The sequence below is a fragment of the Silurus meridionalis genome, chromosome 1, assembly GCF_014805685.1.
Source record: "Silurus meridionalis isolate SWU-2019-XX chromosome 1, ASM1480568v1, whole genome shotgun sequence".
Classification (NCBI taxonomy): domain Eukaryota; kingdom Metazoa; phylum Chordata; class Actinopteri; order Siluriformes; family Siluridae; genus Silurus; species Silurus meridionalis.
In genome coordinates, this window is record NC_060884.1 from 21715852 (window position 1) to 21740262 (window position 24411).

The following is a 24411-nucleotide window of genomic DNA, read 5'->3' on the forward strand; positions in this document are numbered from 1 at the left end:
CAAAATATATGTAAATTAAAAAAATCTGATTCAGATTTTATTGTTTTTATTGTGTAATATAAAGCAGAGTGAAACAAGGCCCTTCTGTCAACAGAATATCCTCATCTCTCTCTCATGCTCTCTCTCTCTCTGACACCCTGCCCCAGCTGATACCCGCTGTGCAGACTCATGGTAATCGGACCCATCATCTATCTTGTGGAATTCTGTTGTCCTAATTAGAAACTTCCCTGAGGAATGTAAATTATGCTTACAGTCACTGTCATGGTGGTTATCTCAATATAGAACCAGTATAAGGCACATAACATACTGTCCTTTCTTTTTATTTTCTTCCATTATACAAGTATTAGTAATACTTTCTGACATATATCAATTGTATTAGTGTGGTAGTGCAGAAGAAAACGCTATGAATGTTTGTAATAATACGTCAACACTTCAAATCATACAGTATAAAACATATGCACTGAATTAATTTACAAATACAAGATATTCCAATAATACAATTAATAAGTGGATGCATTTATAGAACATTTGATATGCTCAGTCAGCGTGCTCACAAAACATAACTTACAAAATAAGATTTTAAGGTGCTTCTGTAGAGCATAATAGTGGCAATTATTATGATGTAATACATTTTAATACTGCATTATACTAAATTCATTTCAGAATTTAAGTATGAAATGTACTTCATTGTCTCTGTGATGTATATCGGTACATTTTTAAACAGATTTAGAGAAATTACTCTTAATAGAGATCCTTAAGATCACAAGCTAGAAAAACTAAACAACCCTCTTCAATTAAGTATTTATTTTTAACAAACCCTAATAAAGTGAACACTGATCTATCAGAAACCTGTGTTATGACATTTTCAGTGTATATTAACAAATTTGTTGGCCAAAGACCAGGATTGTTTCCAAATGCATGCTTGGGCATGTGAGCTTTCAAAGTTAAGAGAAGCATTGAAACAATGAATTTTCCATCATCATAGATTATTAACTGAATATTCTATAAACACATAGATAATTATAAATAATTTTAAATCCATTAGCTGGCACTTGTCTTTTGATCAGTTGCTGATCAGTAGCTTTAAACAAGAACAATTAATGTCATAAACATTTTATACATATTTCTATATACAATCTGTTCAAAAAGTGAAAGTCCCTTTTTTAGCACCAAATTCAGGAAAGTTGGTGAGATAGGTATTATATAGATCACATCTTATTTTTCATCATAAACCTGGAATGTAGATCATGTACATCTTTCTGAATTTTATGCGTTCCTGAAATCGGCTGCAAAATTAAAAAAAAGGGCTCATAGGATAAATTTAAAACTGTTCTTACAAGCCTTGTCCTACAGCACAGCCATGTAATCGACTCCCCAACAGCCCCCACCCTTGTTAATGGTCTCACTAGCAGCCCCACCACTCAGCTTTTCAATTTCTTATTACAGGACAGGAAAATTAAAGCCCTGATATATTAAATGCACTTATGCACTTATCACAGATCGCACAAATAATTCATCTGTGTCCCTCCAAAAATGATTGAAATATGATTTTATGTTCCATTTGATCCTTTTGCTTTCTTTTCAATGTTAATCTTGAGATGTTGTGAAGTCACATGTTGACCCCACCTCTAAGCCTCACATGAAGAGAACAGCCCCGTGTGTAGAGCTGCATTAGGGAGCCTGGCCCACAGCTGCACCTGGCTTTTGACCTAAAAGAAAACAATTTTAATCACTGCTTTTGACCTCAGGACCTGTTTATGTGACCTGTTAATAGGCTTATTAAAGATAAATTTAAAAAAAACACTATTGACCTGTTTTATTCCACATAACTAGTAGTTTATTTTCAGCATATGGGCAAAGATAAGACATGTCTTTTGCTAAACTAGAATTAATATTTTTGCTACCTTGCTAAATGGTTTATTCTGAATAATGAGTGCTGTTTATGATGATTTCATTATTTTGTGCACTTGCAAAGTTACTATGCAACTTTGTCAGCTGACTTTGTCTGCTGGTCTGTCGGCATTGTCATACTTTGGGTGTTAAATTGTGACCGTGTTTTGATATCTACAGTGCCCTCCACAATTATTGGCACCCCTGTTTAAGATGTGGTCGTGGACTTCTAAAAATTCTCCTTTTTTTTAAAACAACATAGAACCCAAATGCAAAAAAAGAGAAAAATCCAACCTTTTATTTAAGTACATTACTTGGGTGGTAAAAAAAAAAAATCACACATTTAGAAGAAAAAAAAAACTTGAAATCATGTGTGCCACAATTATTGGCACCCCTGATGTTAATACTTTGTACAACCTCCTTTTGCCAACAAGACAGCACTTAATCTCGTCCTATAACATTTCACAAGATTGGAGAACACAGAGAGAGGGATTTTTGACCATTCTTCTTTGCACAATCTTTCTAGATCATCCAGTGTCCTGGATCCTCTCTTATGCACTCTTCTCTTTAGCTCGCCCCACAGGTTTTCGATTGGGTTGAGGTCTGGGGACTGAGATGGCCATGGGAGGACCTTGAGTTTGTGACTGCTGAACCACTTTTGTGTAGATTTTGCCACATGTTTTAGATCATTATCCTGCTGAAAGACCCAATGACGACCCATCTTCAGCTTTCTGGCAGAGGCCATCAGGTTTTTATTTAAAATATCCTGGTACTTCAAAGCGTTCATAATGCCATGCACCCTAACAAGGTTCCCAGGGCCTTTGGAAGAGAAACAGGCCCACAGCATCACAGATCCTCCACCATACTTCACGGTGGGCATGAGGTGCTTTTCGGCATACTCATCTTTTGTTTTACGCCAGACCCACTTAGAGTGTTTGTTGCCAAAAAGCTCAATCTTAGTCTCATCTGACCAAAGCACACGATCCCAGTTGAAGTCCCAGTACCGCTTAGCAAACTCCAGACGTTTACGTTTGTGAGTGTTAGTGAGAAAAGGCTTTTTCCTTGCATGCCTCCCAAACAGCTTGTTGGCATGTAGAGAGCGTCTGATGGTTGTTTTGGAGACTCTGTGACCCCAAGATGCCACTCTTTGATGCAATTCTGTGACGGTGAGCTTGGGAAATTTTTTTACTTCTCTTACCATCCTCCTCACTGTGCGTTGTGGCAAGATAAACTTGGGACCTCTTCCAGCCTTGTTTGTCACTGTTCCAGTTGTTTTAAACTTCTTAATGATTCCTCTGACTGTAGATACCGCAAGTTAAGGCGAGTGGCTATTTTCTTGTAGCCATTGCCTGACTTATGAAGGTCGACACACATCTGCCTTACTTGAATGGTGTGTTCTCTTGTCTTTGCCATGTTGACAAATGGGTAAGAGAATTAGGCCTCTGTGTCACGTCATATTTATACCCCAGGGAAACAGGAAATCATGAATTACTAATTAAAAGTCCCTAGATACCCTGACCAACCTTAGCAACTACAGAAAAATATATAAAAAAAAAAAAACCAATTAAATTTTTCAGAGGAATTGTTAGGGGTGCCAATAATTGTGGGACACATGATTTCAAGTTTTTTTTTTCTTCTAAATGTATGATTTTTTTTACCACCAAAGTTATGTACTTAAATGAAAGGTTGGATTTTTCTCTTTTTTTGCATTTGGGTTCTATGTTGTTTTAAAAAAAAGGAGAATTTTTAGAAGTCCACGACCACATCTTAAACAGGGGTACCAATAATTGTGGAGGGCACTGTATATATGATGTTCTCAGGTTTTAGAGTGTAATCCTGGCTTGAATGGATATTAGATAAGGATTTTGTGATATCGATAATTTCACTGTAGATATATCCCAGAGCCGTTCCACTTTGGATTAGGATTAAAAGGGAGACATCAACACTATAGATATTTGAGAAACACACTTAACTCACCAGCTTTCCTAGAATAGGGATTGACGCTAGCAGTTTGGTTCTGTGAAGGCAGCATGGTGGAAGATATCTTTGGTAGAGGAGGAAAGGTAGGAATTGGGGGTGACTCCTACAACAAATGTTAAAACACAACATATGAACTACTTGAACATATTGATCAATCAAGGGCAAAACTGGGCAGTACAGTAGCTAAATAGGGGGTTTGTTTAGGCTCAGTCTTTTTATTTCAAATAAGGAACATAATAATAAAAAATATAGGGAAGGCCCACATGTGGAGGCAATGCTCAGGTGTCCACATACTTCTGATCATATAGTGTATATAAATATACCCAGTGCAAATACATTAAAAACTCTGTTATTCCTCTATTAAAAATCTAATGCATGAAATTATAATTATTTTTTAAAAACATTAGCATTACTGGACAGCTTTGGTCTTATTAGTAACGTCTGAAGGAGGAGGAGGAAAAGTAGTAGTAGTAGAAGTAGTAGTAGTATATTTACCATGGCAGCAGGTTTTGATTGTTCATACTGATCTTTGGGAATTTCATTAGGCTTTGACTTGAACCATCCACTGAACCACCCTGACTTTGGTTCCTGTTTAAAAGCAAACAAGAAAACGTTAAAAGGATACGAAAACGTCAACGTATTTAATATTTAAAATATATAACAGACTGACCTTTTCTGATTTTAGAATAGTGGCTTCTTTCGTATTAGCCTTAGAAGGAGGAGGACAAGGAGGAGTTGTCATGCCCTGATCAGCTCTATCAAGTGCAGTATCATTTGTAGGAACACCCATCTTGAATAGAGACATTACAAAATGTTACAAATATTTTATTAATACTAGCCAATTCTATCCTTAGTTTTATACTATCCCTAGTTTTATAATAAATGAAAAGTTTCTCTGCCACTGATTATGAAATAGAAAAGTTATGGATTTCTTTGGTTAGGTTTAGTCAAAAAGAGAAACATTGCAAGAAGAGCAATCTGAAATTAACATAATCTGTTTTCTTACCATGTTTTTATCAGTGGAGAAATCACCATCTAGGAAAACAAAAACATGCAAGTGTAGGTGTAGCAAATTACTGTTATTGTGTTTCTAACTTAAATGTAATATCATATATATTCATATAGATATGAAAGTTGATATAGATATGATCAATATCATATAGATATATTTATCATATATGTGTGTTAACAACAAAGCATATTTGCAATCTCAAGCAATAAAGCACCAACACAAAAATGTATTAACATACACTGCATTCACCATTGCTATCATTCACTGCAAAACAACATTCACTAATTTCAACATTCCCCAAAAGCAATATTTACTATTAAATATGTATATTCACCAACACACACCAGCATTAACACGCAACATTATTTACCATTATACACCAGCAATCTCCATCAACATTCACCATTATTTAAATGCTTGCAAAAATAAATCAACACAGACATTCTGCAACAGCACTATTCAGCAACACACAATAACCAAAACCAACAAATACTAACACACTTTAAATGACAACCATTACAACTTCCCAGCAACATTCACCAACAGCAACATTAAGTAACAACAAAAAGTATTATGACATTCCTGCACTCACCAGCACAATAAACTACCATAATTCACATTTACACACACCTCAACATTACCCAACCCCATTATTAGCATTCAGAAGCCCAATTAGTCAGTAACACACACCATCATTAACCAACTGAATTAATATTCTCAAAAACACACAACAACCTTTCTACCCACACCAGCCAAACATTCAACACCTGTTTTCACCAACACATATTCAGGGACATTCATAAGTATTCCACAGTCACCATTCCAACCTGTAATGTTGTGGCTCCTTGAATCCAGACTGGAAACAGTCTGACGGTATGTTATGTCAGAATGATTTACACCATCCTGAACTTCATGAACTGCTGGGAGTTCCGAAGGGAACAGATTCTGCTGAGAATAGATGGGAACTGGAGCATAGATTTGAGGAAGATTCTGCTCTTCTGGAGCACACGTTTGGGTTTCTGGGATGTAAGATTGTTCCTCTGAGGGGTAGGATGTGTAGGACTGTCCTGTTGGAAAATAACCAGAGTAAGACTGCTCTTCTGATGGGTAGGAGGAATGAGGATGGGACTGATTGTAATGCACATTTCCTGAACCATTATGACTTTCCTCTTCAAGAGAGGTGTGGATCATCTCAGTTTTGGAAAGGTCATCTTGGTAAAAATCTATAAAAAATATATACTAGGTTACTTAACAGCTGTGAACTACATTCAAATAAAAACATTGAAAAAAGTTTGACAACACTTTTTATTTATCTAAGCAATTTAAGAAATATAGTTACTTATTTTTTTTTATAAAAAGTACATTCTGAGTATATTTTTATGAAGTAGGTGCTGCTTCAAAAACCTTTGGCCTCTATTGTATATAGAGTTATGAAATTAAATTTGCCATCTTTAATGTATATCCGCAAAAAATAGTGAGGCTAGTCAATGATAGACAGCACTGTAACCGGGGCTTTATGGCATCTCATGTTCTGCTGTCTCCAACTGAATGTGACTAACACTTTAACCTTACATTGAACACATTTGCAATGTTTAATGTGGTGGGACACTAAATTACCTGCACACTCTCTGTTCTCTTTTTGGGCCAAAGCAGTAGCTTCAGCAGCTGAGAGATCCAATCCATTATTGCCCGATTTCCCCATCTACAAATACACATGGTTTATTGGGAGTGCTATATAAGACATACACCCAAATAATTACAACAGGAACAACAAACAAACAGAAATACAGGTACATGTTAGATACTGGAATACAGATATGTTGGAGCAGTGTAGCTGAACAGCCTATGCAGGATATAGCAGTAGTGTGCCTAGACTAGACTATGTAAGAGCAAAGCAAAAAAAACCCAAAGATTTACAAATTGGGTCAGATGGGAGTTAAAGGTTCTGCATGAAGACCCAGCAGTGACTTTTGAATTTAAATTGTTTATACATTAATGTGCATGTAATTAATAAAAAAATTAATTGTTTTGCCTGTATTTACAAGCATAATAATATGCTTTAAGGTCATTGTAAAAATCTGCATTATCCTTGTTGTTACAGAGGAGGCTGCAGCCTAAAAATCTGTAAACCATGTCTGTTTTTTCATTTAATTTACAAAACTAACACAGACTGAAAGGTAATCACCATGTAACCTATGATCATTGTGATTGCATATACAAAGCAGGAGCTCACCAGCAGGTCCTGTAGGTGCTGACGTAGGAGAGACAGCCAGTCTGGATCAGCACCTGTCTCACTGACCTGTGCTTCAGAGTGTTTAAGTCTGTCCACCATCTGTGTAAGCACATGAAAATAATAAAATAAATCCCCAATATCCAGACCCAGGGCATAATGTGATTAATAACATAGTGTGATAATTTGGACAAAAAAAATTGAAACAGAATATTTAAGTAACCACACTGAGGTAACAATGTTTCAGTGCCCTGTATTTAAACCATTTCATAAAAAGCAAAATAATTAGAAAATTAAAGAACTCAATGGCATCTGCAGGTCTAATGATTGTGTGGAGTGATTCAAATTATGTACTGAGTAAGAAGGTGATATTTAATAGGTATAATAACGCTTGTTTTGCTGTAGTCTTTTGTTCTTTAAGGTCTTGTGTTTCTCTGATACATCACGCACATATTTGTGTATCTTTGTTTATGAGTGTGTTACCTTAATAACCTCCTGTAGCAGTATGATGTGTGGCTCTTGTATTGTGAGCAGAGCTTTGGCTACAAGCTCACAGTAATGGAAAGCCTGTGAGAACAGACCGCAGTCTAGCAATCGACATGCATACAGGAACTTGTACACCTGCACAAGACACACAAAAGCAATAGTAGAGCAAGTAGGAAATAACCAACAATAACAATAAACCAAAATCTAGTTAACCAAATGATTCTAAATACTGAACTGTCAGTGGCCCAAATTAGTTAAACCAAAAGACACACAACTACTACTACAGGAAAATACAATTATTTTAGCTGCCAGATGCAATTTGACGAACTTGGCAAAATCACTGATAGAGGGCAACGTCTGGACATAACTGTTTATGACACTTAAAGAGAACAGAACAGACATACCAGAAAAGAAGGGATGATGAAAGACGGGTTTCCTAGTCTCTGGCAGTATTCAAACACTTCAGTGCAGCGAATGGCTGAGTCATGGCAGAATTCAGCAAAGGAAGCACTGCAGGATAATTACATCAAGAGAAAATTTCCAGAAGCATTTAATACAACCTTAATGTCACCTGTGCCTGTGGTAAATAATAATGTGAGAAAAAAAAGGAATACAGCTAATAATAATAAATGCTGCTTAATTTGTATTGAACATTCTCAGCAACTGTACTCACTAACAAACAAATTGGAAAAACTCATTATAATTGGTCAGTTTTTTTCACACATAACTTATGATAGAACTCAAAGCAATGTCCAGTAATGTCTAATAGTAACATGTAACAAACAGCAATTACATCTGAGCTGTAAAATGTAACAATGCTGTTAGGTTAGGTCATGTGAACAATCCTGGTTTAGAAATATCAATTAAATTTGGGGCCAGTGACTGATTTTGCTTGAATAGTTCTGACAAGTCAATCTGGCTATTATTCTATAGATTAAAGGTTCCCTTTTTTAACCATAATCAAAGATTTAGTCTAGGAATTTAGTAATCTCTTTGGATCCAGACCTATAATACATCTCTGAGCATACCAAATATTAGGTTGGAAAAGGAGAAGTCTTTCCCTGGATTATGATTCCAAATGTTTTCATTTCTGTGTCGACACAGAACTTTGTGCATACTTTTTGTTTAATAAAAACAAAAAGTATGCACACAGGGAAACACTATAATTAATGTCTGGAGAGCAGATGTTTTATATTTTATGGTACATTAAAGCGTTGCATGGTTTTTGTTATGCAAGAAAATTTAACTAGATTAAAGTAACTTTCTACAGCATTTGCTGTTACTTTGTATAAACAGATATCAAAGAAATGAGCTACAAGGGAACATAAAAATCAATTACATTTTATCAGTGGTGGGCCTTCAGGGCCAGCAAGGCCATCTCTGTTGGGCTAAACTATATCAGAATCACAGACTTACATTTTAATATATTTTTGTCCATGAATATGTATTAAATTATTCACAATAGTCTCTTTATTTCATAGCATTTCTTTAGACCCCTAGATGCAGTGTGGGTATACGTTAGACTTTCTATCCAGTCAGATTTTAGCCATCACATTACATGTTATCATAAAGCCAGCACTGTGAGCACTGCTGTTTTTTTAAGCATACATTTTATTTTGCTTGAACATAAATCAAAACATGTAGACATTTTTATGTCCTTTGATTAAAGTGCACGCTAGTCAGAGTTATAAAACTGCACCTGCATTTTGACTTCATTTTAAATCCCTAGGAAAACCGTAATGCATAGAAAAATGTACGAAAATGCACAAAAATGTATCATTTTACGAGTTTAATTAATATTGATGCTTCTGCTAGAGGTGATGTATGTGGGCAGTGCAGCTGTGGCTTATTGGAGACTTGTTGGATTGTGTCCATTGGGCTACCTCCTTTAGTAATGGCATTCATTCTCACTGCATGAGATACCTATCTGTGATGCAGCGCTCCGTAATACTGCATTCCGGTAGAATATTGATAGTTGCTATATATGTAACATCATAATGATGGTATTAAGAGGTGGATTGACCAACCGATGCTCTTCTGGCTGAACGCAGTTAATAACAATATGAATTATTACTTTCTTTATATGTATCAATTAAATGTAAACTATTATATCAAATATTACCGTGTGTTAAAATAACCTTTAAAGTCTATAGTATCCAAATGCAGTTATCCACTGAATAATGAATGAGACTTGAGCATAGATTGTTTATAGTATGTAAATTCTTTCCAAGTAACCTTTAAATATCATACATGGTAATCTTTAATGTATTTGTGTGGTGCACAAATAAAGCTAAATAAAGATTAAAGCTAAAGCTCATACAGAAATAATAATGTTACCATTAGAGCCTTACCTGTGACTGCTGCCCAGTAGCACCAGACGCTCTGCTTTGTTTGAGTACCAACCAAAGGATGTGTGAGCCGTGAGGTAGCAGATGTGAGCTGCATGCAGCAGGCCTCTGGAAGCTAACACAGAAATACAGCTAAACATGATGTCGTTGCTAAAATAGTGGTCTCTTTGCATTTGATTCAAGAGTCATTAATGAAGTAAGTTAATGGCTGTCCAGGGTTCAAGAACTTTTAGTGGAGATCTGGGAGAAGAATCAGAACCTGTTAAAAGTGAGGAATGGATTTATGAAGGTTTACTACCTAAGGTGTCACCCAAGTTGACGATGGACTTGAAGTGCATAGCAGATTCTCCGTTTTTGTTGGATAACATAACAGCAACATGATGCCTCCAATCACCCCATTTTTCCTTACTATAGGACTGAGAGAAATGGAGAGGAGAGGAGAGGAGAGAAGATGAGAGGAGAAATGAAAAGAATACACAAGACATATATATGATATATATGATGAGCTAAATGAGCATGGTTTAATCAGGAATGTATTAGAGTCAAAACAAACAAGAACACAGTTGAGGGGATAAACCAAGAAAAGATTAAGTTGTGTTACCATGGCAACAGCTGGAATCCTCCCAGAAAGGAATTGAAAAAGGGTTTGGAGTGGATCACTAGGAGATAGGCTCCCTGTAAACCTGTCATCACATAGCAAGTACATTTTACAAGCCTGGTAACAGATATGAATACTCAAAACATGTTAAGCACAATAAGAGCCTTAGATGTAAAAAGATGAACCAGAGAATTTTGTCAGATTGAACACTGGGCAAGCATAACTTCTCTGCATAGTGAAAATAATTGAAAGGTGCTTTGCGATCAACAAATCAGTCTCCAGATTTGAGCCTTACTGAACCTGCAATTTTATTATATATTACAAGAAGGAGGACTCACTCTATAGTTGTGTTCAATTTTATTATATATTACAAGAAAGAGGACTCACTAAATAGTAATTTTATGGGTACCGAAATGTTTTGTAGAATAATTTACTAACCAGTATATTATATTTTCATTTGTGCAATTTCATTAACATATTTTATCCCGTAGAAAAATAAGAAACTACAAAATATTGCCAGACAAAATAAATCCAGACAACACAAAATGGACTTTTAAATACCCTGGCTGACACACACACATATACACTCAGAGAGATACACCACAGCCTAAGATCCAGTGTAGTGGGTAGTAGGAGTTCTTCCATGTCCTGCATTGGAACATCCATATTCATTTGATATGTATGTCCTTAGGTGAAATATGCAGATCCATGGTTACAGGAGGAGAAGATTTCATGTATACTACTCACTATAATATTCATGCAATACACAGACCTAAGAAAAGGTGTGGCATTGTATAAATGGTTGGTCCAAGAATATCAGCTGGTCAGACACCAGTGAGTTTCATTCCTTGATCCTCAGTAAGGATTTTATCCTCAGGTTTGTGGTCGATATTAATAAAAAAGCCTTAGGCACACGCACACATTTCTATATGCAATTAAATGCAACCAATCCACGGGCATATTTTTGAGAAGTAGGAGGAAGCAGGGGAACACAGAAGAAACCCACACGGTACAATTACGCACAGACCGTAAACTGAGCTCAGGATCATAGAGGAAGATGCCTCCCAAAATAGGAGGTGACAATTTACTGCTATTTATCAAATGCTGCTAGAGAGTGACCCAGTGAGGCAGGGTCAGTTTTCACTCAAGCCAGTTCAGCAGCAGATTTGAGAGTCCATGCTGAAATTGAGATGACTGCAATGAGAGTTCAATTCATACAGCTGCCTCAGCCAACAGATTTACACACTAGACATTCAATCTTCTCCATCACTATGGTGTTTATGGCCCGCAAAATGTCCCATTACAAACCAGATGGTTGACTTAGCAAAACATGCCAATGGGATTATAACGAATACAAGGCATTTTGGCAGCAATGAGAACTACTTTCTGGACAGAAAACATTACAGTTTGTGGGATTGTGCCAGCTGGATGGCCACAGTAAATCCACATGCTTTGCCACATGCTTGAAATGATTTAATGGCTGGCACGGTGTAGTACAGTGTTATCTACTTAACTGATCTTTGTTTCTAAATGTGTAAAGTGTAGCACAGTAGTGTCATTCACTGCTCTAATGTGATCAATAATTGTACAGATTTTTCTCACCTTAGCAAGGCTTAGAGGCTTAGATAACAAACTTGTGCATTTCACATCTAATTTACAATGTCACCATGGTGACCATAATCTAAACATCTAAAAGAATAATCTAAAAGATGCAGCGCGAACTAAAATGTGTATGGAAGTATTATATTGGGGAGGCATTCTAGTTTTCGTACTGTTTTAAATGCTTTAGCTCTGATGTCTTTTGTTTGTTTGTTTGTTTGTTTGTCTGTTTGTTTGTTTAATTTAAATGCCCTGTAACTTTCTACCCAGCCTAAAATTATTAGTGAGGACAGTGCTATGACAGGTGAAAACACAGATCAGCAATAGCAAGAACCCTTGCAAATAGAAACCATGTCAACAAGCTGGGAAAAAACTATAAATAGCAGCCATGCCATTGAAGTATTCCCTTTACCTGATCAGCAGTAACATAATGCCATTATCAGTAATCGGTGATCAAAATAAACATATATATTTGCTTCTAGATTATGGACAGAAAATTTATAAACACGACTATGGAAAAGGTAAGTCATTTCTTACAAACTATAACAAGGATCTGCATGTAATCTGTAGTCAAATGCACCATGTGAAATTTCCCCAGATAATTAAAGTATTTTTGTCATTTAGTTGAGGAGGGAATTTTTCTGAAACTTGGCAACCATTTCCACATGCTTTGAAAAGCTTTTCTGTAACATACATGTGTTTTTTTCCTGCTGCATCCTGATGGGTCCCAGTCCCTGAAACTTGCAAATCTATTTTTAAAATCACTATTGTTCATCTACATTTTTTATTTGTTTAGATGAACCATTCCCTCGAAAGTGTTTTGAAAGTTTAAATGTTAGTCCAATTAACTAAACATGGAGCACTGCGTTTCCCACGGATCATTATTACTGACGCATCACCCGCTAAACTCTGGAACGCTCTGGACAAGTAACGCACTTTATTTGTATTTTGATGTAATATGGCAATTAAATGCACTAAATTGGTTTAGTTTTCACTGATATTCTTGTATGCAATTAAACTTGTTAATTTTAAGAAACCTGTATTATTTTCTCTCTCTTATTATTATTATTATTATCTTATTATTCTCTTATTTAGTATTGCTCTTTAATTAAAAAAAAAAACGTATTTTTAAAAAGTATACTTCTTATACTGTTACTCAATTAATCAATAGAATAATCATTAGAATATTTAATTACAAAAATAATCGATAGCAGCAGCTCTACTTCAATGGAAAAAAAAAAATTGTGGGCTTTATAAAAATACGAAAATTGCAATTTCTGAAACTTGGACTTTTGTCATCACTAAGCAAACTATAGCAAGACATTCTGGATTCTTTAAAAATGCTGGCCTGTGCATTAGTGATTGTTGGATTTTGCCAGCTGAAAGGCCACAGGAGGTCCATATGCTTGACCACATGTTTGAAAAGATTCAAGCACTGGCACATTGTGCTAACGTCATCTATTTAACCAATCTGTGTTTTGTATGTGTGGAATCTAACACAGAATTGTGCATTGAGTTCATAAGCAGGTTTTATAGATGCATTACAGTGAGAAAACTGATATACAGGAAAACACAGTGACAATCACCTGCTCAGTACAGTGTTGTAGGCCCTACTGTCCATCTTGCTGGCCAGAAACAGAGCATGTCCCCATAATCCACTCCGCATTGCTGATTCCAGTGCTTCCTATATAGATAAGAGACACTTTAATTTGGTGAAAAGTCCTGCAACCCAAACTCTGATGTTAACACAGTTGAACTACGTTTATTTTCAAGAAATCGTTTATCATTTTTCATGAAGTACTAATTTAGCAATGATGTTACAAGCTAATGTAGCTAGAATCAAATAAACATATAAAACAATATGAATAAGGCATGTTCAAATTGCATACATGGTCATTTCATATATTCGGGATAGAGGAAATAAATCACAGGAGAAGAGAAAATTTTACCCCAGTTACTTTAGGTTAGCATCAGCATTAGTAATAAGTAAATATTTTAGCTGGGATAGTAGAACATTACTACAGTAATACTACAAGCCAAATACAAGAAACACAATGAAAGCTTTAATAAATAAAGTAGGTTTTACGCATTTGAAGTGGCATATAGTGCTAAAATGTATAGCGATACAGAAATAAAGAAAACTCGATATTTGCATGTTCTTGTACATATTACATAGAAACAGTATTAAAAATTTTATATAAAATAAACCTTCTCTGACTATTTAGTAGCCACCAAAGAGCTAGCAAGAGACCTGACCTTTTTTCTTCCAGCCAGCAGGAGTTTGGTGTAGTTCTGGAGGTTTTCTTTAGAATTCTCTTCATTGCTGAGTGGGTTTCCAGTTAGGAGATCTAAAGAGTTGTAGCTCTCCGACTCTGATTTTGGAGATTCATTCAGATCTATGAGGCTGCCTACATCTGACTGCTCACCATCTCCATCAAATGTTCCTACAGAGCGGCTTCCTCGAAGCAGGAGTTCTGCAATATCAGAACCCACGATTCTCTGCACAACATGCACACAGTGTCAACAGCTATACAGACTGTGTTTTCTTGAACCAAAATATCTGATTGAAGTCCTAAAACTATATTACCAGTTTAGCTGAATGTGGGGTGAAAATATGAAAAAGGATGAAATTATAAAACAGTTTTGGTTAATCAGGTTTGCACTGGCCCTATGATGGTAATGTTCTTGTAAATTGTCATGAATGCCTGAATGCCATTAATTATCACATAATTGCACCAAACAACTTAATTTTTTTTACTAAACAACTACAATATCAGTAAAAAAGTCCTGCTTACCCCATTCTGTCTACATAGCAGTACCAGTAGTTGCCACAGGAGGGAGACCGAGGAATCGTTGCACGAGGTTTCATCCTTCAGACAAGCATCAGCCATCTGCAGGGAAAAGTTAATGACGTCCACCTTATGCAGATCCTCCCTACATGAAAGAATGATATAAAAATGCATGAATTTTTTAGAAATATGCATTTCAAATTGTTCACATAAAAAGCATACTACCAAGAAACTGATGGAATGTTAACATTTGGTTTTTGACAAAAGGAATCATATAACTAACTATACATGAATTATATAGAGCTATGCTTGTTTAAATGCTTCAGTGATTGAGCAGACTATAATTTTTAAAGCATTCATTTTTACAAGACTCGCTTTTAATTACGTATATGGGTGATTCTTAGACTATGGGTACTTTTAGGTTCTTTGATCATATTTTAAAAAGTACATATCATTTTTGACAAATTCTTTTTTCTTTGTCAAACTATCAATAAAAACACCTTTTAAAAAATTTACTACCTTTCTATTATGATTTTTTCATACTTTCCAACCTCCTTATAGGTGCAAAAATCACTGTTTTCTCCTTGTCGCACACCCAGACTTTTAAACTTCAACAATGAAAATACAGTTTAAAAATATGACTGATCTGGTAACTATTAATGTACCTGAATTAAACACTAGTAAAATATTTCAAATACATTATAGTAATTAATCTGAGACTAATGTAAATATTACTTTTTATACAAAATATAGCTGTCACACAGTATTGGTGTCATTTCCACCACAATGCTGTTACGTCCCTTTAAAAAGTTTGTGTGAAAGATTGTTTAGGTTTTTTCTATGGAAACATATAGGGACATCAGAGCACATGATGGACTTGGAGGGAATTTTACATTTTCATCAACAACAAATGAAGTAAAATCAAGGTAAATATTGCTAGACCAGCTAATATATTTATTCTACGTCATTTCCAAACATGCTGTATCTTCAAGGGTGTTTTTAAAAAGCTAAAATTTTAAGTTAAATAAGAGTATTTTGCATACATCACATGCTAAGTATTAATTCAAAGCTAATCAGTGAAGCTATCTTCCATTTTTTCACAAAAAACTACAGAAATGTAATTTCCACCACAGTCATTTCCACCACACTGCCCTCTGTGGTGGAAAAGACAGCATGTGGTGGAAATGACATTTATGGTTAAAAAGTACAATTGATATGGATTGTGAGAGTAAATTTGTGTAACTTTTTATATTATAATATTACAATACTTTTTATATTTATAATATAATATTTTATTTCTGAATTATATGACTTTTATATTATTTGATTTCTTTTTTATTTATTTTTAAGATGCCTCTGCAAGACACATGCCAATCTGCAGAGTATGGCAGACAAGCTGCTTTATCATAAAGTCATTAAAAGCAGCAACATTGAAGATCTGATTGTATCCCTGTGCTGTTCGCCAAACTATACCAAGCAATGTATGTACAGGGAATGTACCGTTTGTGAAGCCAAAGAATTGGAAAATTTCAACCTTTGACCCTGGGACCCAAACATTTTGGTATGAGTGGAAGGGAAAAGCTGAGGAGAGACTGAAGAAAAAGAAAGATGGTAGTGAAGAAAAATTCACAGTCCATTTAACAGTTAAAGAGAAGGTTACAGGTACTTTGCATACTTTGCTTGAGGACTTTCGCTTAGGACTAAAAGAAAAACATGGCAAACATGTCTATAACATCAGACACCAATATGCTGCTCTTCGTGGTTTAAAAGAGAATCTGAGTGAACATGACGTTGTCCTCTATATTGACTTTGCAGAGAATTTTTTTCTGCAAGTACTGCAGCGAAATGCAAGCTGTACATTTTGGTGATTCGCAAAACAGGCCTCACTTCACACTGGTGTGGCCTACACCAAAAACAGTGTGATTTCATTCTGCTCAATCAGCTCCTCTTTCGTCATGACCCCTGTGCTATTTGGGCACATCTATCAAAAGTCCTCACTTTCCTGAAGGATCAATACCCCACTGCTTCAGTGCTACATGTGGTCAGTGATGGGCCGACCACCCAATACCCTCCAAAAATAATTTCTACTTCTTCACCAACATTCCATATCAGATGGGCTGGAAGAAACTCATTTGGAACTTTCTGGAGACTGGCCATGGAAAAGGCCCTGCTGATGGGATAGCAGCAGCAGTGTAAAGAAGAGCTGATGACATCATAGCTAGAGGGAAGGACATACCAAATGCTCGGGTGCTCTTTGAGGAGCTTCAACAGCAAAAGTCTGCCACAGAGCTCTTCTATGTTGAGCCAGAGGAAATTGAGTGTATGGACATTCATGTGCCATACGAGCTACAAACAATCCGTGGCACAATGAAGATTCATCAGGTAATGGTTGACAGTCCACAGTCGTCTCAAACAAATAATTTTACATGAACTAAGTTCATGCCTTAACAGTTTTTCCTCTCCTTTCAGATAACATTCTGCTAGCCCAAGCCAAATGTCATGGAGAATCCTCAGTTGCTTTTGCTCTGCACCTCATGACTGCAAATGTTTCAATCCAGAAACAGTCATGTTCCAGCATTGGGACGAAGCTTCTCCCTCAACCAGTACATCGCATCCTGACACACCTCAAATAGGTCTGTGGCATATTGTGGACTTGAACGAGGGACACGTTGGTCAGTGGTTTGCTGTGAAGTATGATGGAGATATTTATCCTGGCATCATTCAATTCAAATCAATTCATTATTATTTGTATAGCGCTTTTAACAATGAACATTGTCTCAAAGCAGCATTGTCTCAAAATTTTCCATATTCCACATCTCTGTTTAAATGTTTCAGTTTAAGGTGTTCTTTACAGTTACTCTTTACAGAAGATGATTGTTTATTTAAGAGACCAATAAGAACATTTCAGAACATTAACCTCATAATTATCTCACATTGTTGAATGTTTTATGCATCTTATATTACTTGTATTTTCCCTGGCCATCAGTTGTGTCAGTTCTTTACAGTATGCACTGTAACTGTTCATCTGTGAGACAAATCAGTGTTATACATCAACAACACCTGTTTTAGTGTAGTGCTGAGTTTGTTTAATGACTGTTTAAGTATTTTTCTAATAAATATATCTACTGTTTCTCTACATTCATGTTACATTCATTGTCATTTCCACCACCACACACATTTTTTTAAAATATTTAAAAAGTTCTCCTCACACATTAAATATTTATTCACAATTTATGATATTGTGCTCTACTTAGTATAAATATTCAAGTTATTTATTTTCAAATAAACTCTTACCCAATCTAATATTAAATTTCAGAGTGTGACAGGTGTACAGTTCAGCATTTGGTCCTTAGGGCAGTTAATTTATCTCATTAACAAATATATAATTAATGTACATTGTGGAAAAACTGGTAAAACTAGTTACAAAAATGATCTTAGACAATTCTTGAGTGGCATAAGTTATTCTATTTTTTAATAACAGCTGTATATTGAGATGTGGTGGAAATGACATTTGTTCATTGCAGGTCGGAAAAAATTTTAAATATTAACAGTTTCTCTTGTAATCCATGTTTGTCCTCTAACAGACCTTAAAACTAGATAAATTATTTAAACTTATGGGAATGTGTTACCTAACTTTTGATCAAGTTTTTTTTGTTCAACTTCACAAGGCTAAAAGTGCACCTAGTTGAAGAAACGCCCATATACAGTAATTTCATAGCTATCAATCACGGATAGAAACCTATAAACAAGTGGTTATTATTTCTGCTTCGGAAAAACAGATCCATATAAGAGTTAAGGATACTACCTATGAAGTAAAGAATTCATAACTGTACCCGAAGTAGTAAAGGAAGTAGGAATATTAATGCTTGCATTTGTACAAAACTGTTCTCTAGCTGAAACTGCTATTTGATCTTTGCTTCAAAAAAAATATCTCATTAGACAGAGGAAATATTGTATGTAATGTTTTATAATGCAATTAAAGGTACCATCATGATTTCATTACTTATTCACATATTTTTTATGAGGTTTTAATAGTTTAAATGTAATAAGGTGATGCTGCTAATTTAATGGAAAAATAGCAGTGCAGTAAAACAAGGACTTACCTTGTCAGTGGTCCAGGAAAACCTCTCATATCATTTTGCTCACGTGTGTCACTCAGTATAACCTGTGTGACACACATGAGCAAAACCAGTGTGTTACATCACATCATACCTATAATACACATAGTTTTATACTGGACCATATAAAGCACATTCATAAGAGCTGCTTCAGTAATGGCTACCTCCATGCTGTGGAGCTCCACCTGAGCAGGTTCTCCATGAGTTGGCAACACTGGAGTGACTCTCACCAGCTGTCCTGCAGGCCCAAAGCTTAAAGCCACATGAGGAACACAGAACTTCAATGGAACCACTGACTTGGATTCAGCCTCTGCTTGTAAAAGCATAAAAATACACAAATAGAGTATTATTGTTAAATGAGAACAGTGCCATCTCAGTGGTTAAGGCTCTGTTTTGGTAACTAGGAGGTTGATATATCCTTGGAATAATACAGAGTTTGGCTCTTAAAGTGCATTTAAACTCTTTGTGGAAACCTTAACAAATTCCTTTTGGAAAGTTGAGAGTACAGCAGTCAAACTTGTTAAATTCAAGCTTTGAATTTAACAAAATGTGGAAATTCACCTAAATGTCATGTATTTTGGTGGTGGTCAGCTCTTCTTAAAAGCAAGAAGCAAACTTCCCAACACCAAATCAATATGATTATGAAAAAGAGGTTTGGAGGCTATTAGGTAAAAACACCTCCATCTGAAGGAGCAGCACATATCTAAAATAATTAATTACTTCTGCACATTTCACATTTATATATAGTGCTGTACATATATTTACATATTATCTTCACTCGTCATTTGCATTTCTTGTAGATGCTTAACTGGATTATATTGCTGTGTACCTGTACTATGCAATGGCAATTAAGATGTATGTATGTATGTATCTATGTATCTATCTATCTCATGTACAAATAAATGAACACCTTAATAAAAGTATGTAGTTACTTATATAGGTTACTCACAACAAATGTATATACACAGCATTAACAAATGCCTTTAGATACCCTTTCTAAGTGCTAAATAAAAAAAAATGCACAAACTTAATTTTTTTTCTGTAATTATTGTTTTGTGTAATTGGAAGATAGAAATTTAATTTAAACACACTGAGGTCTTCCTTCCATAAACAACCTTCACCTGCTCAAATATGTGATTCGAAAACATTTAAAAAATGTACAATTACATGTGCTGTGATAATCCTAACCCTAAAAATGTTCTTGTTGAGTCACAGCAGATATCACAATATAATGTTTACCATACTGTATGTATGTTCATTTTGACAAAATCTACCTGAGTGAGCTGGAGGTGGAGCATTGCTCTGCTCATCTCCATTGATGTACTGACTGAGTTCGTAGGTGCTAGACGATAGGCCAGATGTTTTAGAGCTGGCTAGGCCTCCAGGTTCAGACACCTGGGGGAGATGTAGTATTAGTGGTTTAAGATGAAAATTCAACACAAGATAAAATACAGAGGGCTTTGGGATGCCAAGTTTCCACAGATTGTTCCACTTATTAAATAACCATTTAAAGGTATAACTAATAGTACTATGCAGACTACTAACTCATAGGCAATAACAGCACATGCAATTCTGATCACAATTATGCATAAACAGGACACAGTGTTAGTAGGGCTGTATAGATGTGGCTAACCTCTCCAGCTTCATTCCTGGTATCCATGCTTTCTCTAAGAGAAACTCCACCATCATACTGTCCACTGTCTCTTCTGAGCTCATACCTAAATTAAGTTAATTAAGTTAAAGGAATGGATCAGGTACAAGTGTCATTTTACAGTTTTACCCAAACAGTAGTAAATCAAACAAAACAATGATTTAAATAGCAAAGCATAACATGTAGTACTAGAACTTAGCTCTGCATAAATAATGTGCATTCAAAGAAGGAGCAGCCCAGAGAATTCCTGCTGCATGCATGCACACCAGTAACATGAAAAATTGCCTGACCCATGCTGAGGTGTGTATGTGGCTCCTGACCACTCCTGATTCCCTTCTGTCCTCCATCCTTGCACCGGCCATGAACTGGTATCTGAGGCTGCTGTGTTTACATGAGTGGATTTGGCAAATTGCATTTAACAGGCACTCTGTTGTTTAATCAGTTAAACCATTTTAACCAACCTAATGAATAATTATTTGTATACCTGGGTATCCATAATGTCCTCTGTAGTAGCCATGATCATAATAGCTGGAGTCATTTCTGTAGGTCCAGTAATTCTGGGGAGGATAATCATATCCCTGCCTACACAAATAATACCAGTAAGAAACATATTCTTCTACCCCCAGGGCCCATACAGGCTGAAAAATGGTTTAATAGTGTAAAATAGTTTACAGACAGTAAATTAATAGCTGCATAGGGATCTATATGGTGGGTGTATTTAATAAAATGGACCGTGATAAAAAAAAAAAAAAAAAAGACCACAAGCACATATCTGTGTACTAACCTGGAGTGGGATCTAGCTCGGTCGGGTGTTTGGCTGCTGTATGCAGTGCTAAACTCTGCAGGAGGACCACTCATGTAGTACATATAACGTGGATCTCGAGCATACCATCGTCTGTCGATGTCTCTTGCATCTGGAGAAGGGTAATTGCCATGTTTTCCTGTGTGATGAGACCTGTACTGCTCATCTCTAACTCTGTGTTCTGAGCGCTGGTTCTGTGGCCACTGTTCTTTCCAGTTCTGCCCTCGAGGGTCCATTATAAGCTCAGAGTTAAAACCAGCCACAGCAACCTGTCACACTACAGAGACACAGTCTTATAAAAACAACCTTATTAGAACATAATATTTCAGTTATTTTGAGAGTATTTTAGGGGGTTCAGTTACTAAAAATGACGGCTTGTGTCCTAATGGATGTAAAATAAATAAGTAAATAAATAACAATAATTATTGAACAAGCTTTTTAAAGAAGTTTTGGATTACTGCATTCCTTACAGAATAGGTTCAGGCAATGTGTCAACATAAAGCCCAAATATTTTCATTAATTAAAATGAAATTATATCGGAGTTTCAAACATTTACTATTACGCCCTTGTCCAGAGCGAGATACAAAAGTGCTTTGAGTCTCTATCAATGAATAAATCTACACTGGTACGCTAGATTACAAACTTAAGATAAATCAGCCTCCAACTCTGTTGAGAGGTTTTTTTAACAAAGCAAACTTGGAAAGTGCTAGTTTAAGTGTTTCAGGAAAAGGTAGGTCTTCACCCGTCGCTTGAAGATAGCCAGGGACTCCGCTGTACGGACATCTGTCGGAAGTTATTTCCACCACCTCGGTGCCAGAATAGAGTAGAGCCTTGAAGTATACTTGCCTCACCAGTCGAGCAGTGCTGGAGGATCTCATGCAGCGTGGTGAAGTGTGAGGTGTGATTTGGGCTCTGAGGTAAGAAGGTGCTGTTCCATTTTTGGCCTTGTAGGCAAACATCATAAATTGAACCAGGGTGGTGGTTATTGAGCATAAATTAAACCAAGGTGTAAATCTATTGTTCTTTTCTTTACAGAGCAAGTATAATTATGGCAGAATATTCCTGCATTGCACAATCAATTATTGTATTGATATACTGTTTTGTACATTGGACTATACAAGCTATGTCTAAGGCACACAGACAATCTGACACAAAAAATGTATCAATGTGAAGAAACATGGCATTCTAATGAATTGTGATCACAATTTTAGTCATTCAATAAGAATAGAATAGAATAGAATAGAATAGAATAGAATAGAATAGAATAGAATATTTCTCAAGTTGGTGCCTTTGTTTTGTTCCTTCCCTGTGATAACTATTTATTGATCACCCTGCTGTTATTGCCCTGCTTGTGTTTGACTGGAGTTAGGCATAACAGCAGTCATAAATGACTTTCTTATATTTTCATCGGTTTATTAGAAAAATTTAAGAGCAGTCTTAATTATGTGAAAAAGTCAAATAAGCAGCACAGTAAAGAAAAAACCCAACAACATAGGAAGGAGGGAAAATTGGAAGTTGTGACATAACTGAAAAAATGAAGTGACCTTGACTTTGAGTATATATAAACTTTTACTGTTTTATTTGCATGCATCTGTGAAAACTTGATTTATTTGTTTACGCAAAGGACAAGGATAAAATGCTGACTTGAACGATTCAAACTTCTTTCAAAGTGTCCAAAATCCTATTACTATAATAATTAATCAAACCACACCAGACCTTCCACAAACAGCAGAATGGGATTTGGAGGGTTAAGAAGAAGTTAAGGAATGAGAAAGCCACATGTGGACACTCACAGTTCAGGAGAGGGTCTTGTTCTGTGTCTCCGAGTCAACACACATTGCCACATCATGACAGTTCAAATCACAGTCTCACACTTCAGTGACCCATGGACCCTGTTCACGGAGTCAAAGTACAGCAGACAAACAGTGCACACCCTGCTTTCTTTTTATTTCTCTCTCTCTCTCTCTCTCTCTCTCTCTCCAAAAAGTCATTAAGTGTCCAGTAAAAGTCATGCGCAAATCCAGCGGTTCTGCATCTCCAACTTGAAACAGCTGTGCAGGTCCTCAAACCAGGAAGCGGGCATTAACAAACACACTTACACACATCACATGCAGCAAAGTTCCAATTCTACGCTGCTTTGTGCGCGCGCGAACTGTTCATCCCTGTACTCTGGGTCTGTGTCGCCACGTCGCGCGGAACCTCTACGCTCGCGAGGCTTTCTACATTCAGGAACATTTATAACCACGGACAAGCGGAGCAGTGGAGCCAAACAAGCGCCATTTTAGGAAGGGCAAACTACAGTTGCATGATGATGACCATTCAATAATAATAATAATAAAATAATAATAATAATTATTAATATTATTATTATTATAGTTCTTCTTTTTCTTCTTCTTGTTCTTATTATTATATTTTTAAATATTACCTTTATTATTATTTTTAATAATATTATTAAAACATTTTATTTTATATAGCTATAAATGTTTAACTGCTCTTGCTTTCTCTCTCGTTCCGTGTGTGTGTGTGTGTGTGTGTGTGTGTGTGTGTGTGTGTGTGTGTGTGTGTGTGTGTTTTCTTGTTCTACTATCCAGGTGGGGACTTCGACCTGAATGCACACTGATTAATGGAGACCCATGTCACCGTGGGGACCTAAATTGAGGTTCCCACTGGCAAAGCCATACAAGCACCTCCCAAACAGTGTCTAGACATGCCCACTGAGGTTTAAATTGCTGTGTGAAACTGTTTGAAACATAGAAATACACACTGAGACAACTTTACTCCGTCGAGCGCTAGCGAGAGTGGGGCATCTCACAGGGGAGAGATATGCTCATCCCAGCTGCACGTCCAATGTATCGTACATCGTACACGGGTGCCTGTTGTGCCAAATTTTACATATTTTTACAATTTT

General features: G+C 36.0%; 1 protein-coding gene across 5 annotated transcripts; it reads right to left on the reverse strand.

Annotated features, from left to right (window-relative positions):
• Positions 1-304: 304 nt before the first annotated feature.
• Positions 305-23714, reverse strand: sec16b (SEC16 homolog B, endoplasmic reticulum export factor). Of its 5 annotated transcripts, none has more exons than XM_046855916.1 (25): positions 23297-23714; positions 22350-22447; positions 21486-21780; positions 21186-21283; positions 20992-21082; positions 20684-20768; positions 20325-20445; positions 19215-19363; positions 19036-19097; positions 14939-15077; positions 14400-14642; positions 13730-13827; positions 10548-10629; positions 10245-10362; positions 9950-10061; positions 8003-8108; positions 7596-7733; positions 7116-7214; positions 6500-6584; positions 5710-6105; positions 4877-4905; positions 4541-4660; positions 4366-4458; positions 3868-3973; positions 305-1709 (listed from the first exon to the last, which is right to left on the reverse strand). In XM_046855916.1, exons 3-25 carry the CDS (start codon positions 21737-21739, stop codon positions 1672-1674), a joined length of 2862 nt encoding a protein of 953 aa, XP_046711872.1. In that variant the 5' UTR covers positions 21740-21780; positions 22350-22447; positions 23297-23714; the 3' UTR covers positions 305-1671. The 5 variants fall into 5 exon arrangements, with proteins under 5 accessions (XP_046711872.1, XP_046711899.1, XP_046711890.1 ...); XM_046855943.1 differs by having other exon boundaries at positions 20992-21079; positions 22246-22447; XM_046855934.1 differs by having other exon boundaries at positions 19215-19360; positions 22246-22447.
• Between the last annotated feature and the right edge of the window lie 697 nt (positions 23715-24411).

Bases quoted from the DNA above. Each gene is read 5' to 3' on its own strand.
- sec16b (XM_046855924.1), bottom strand. From the start codon at position 21,739: ATGGACCCTCGAGGGCAGAACTGGAAAGAACAGTGGCCACAGAACCAG. The intron at 7,734-8,002 runs GTATGTCTGTTC...TGTCTTGTGCAG, and splicing joins TCATCATCCCTTCTTTTCTG to GTGTACAAGTTCCTGTATGC. The intron at 6,106-6,499 runs GTAATTTAGTGT...TATTTTTTATAG, and splicing joins AGAGAACAGAGAGTGTGCAG to ATTTTTACCAAGATGACCTT.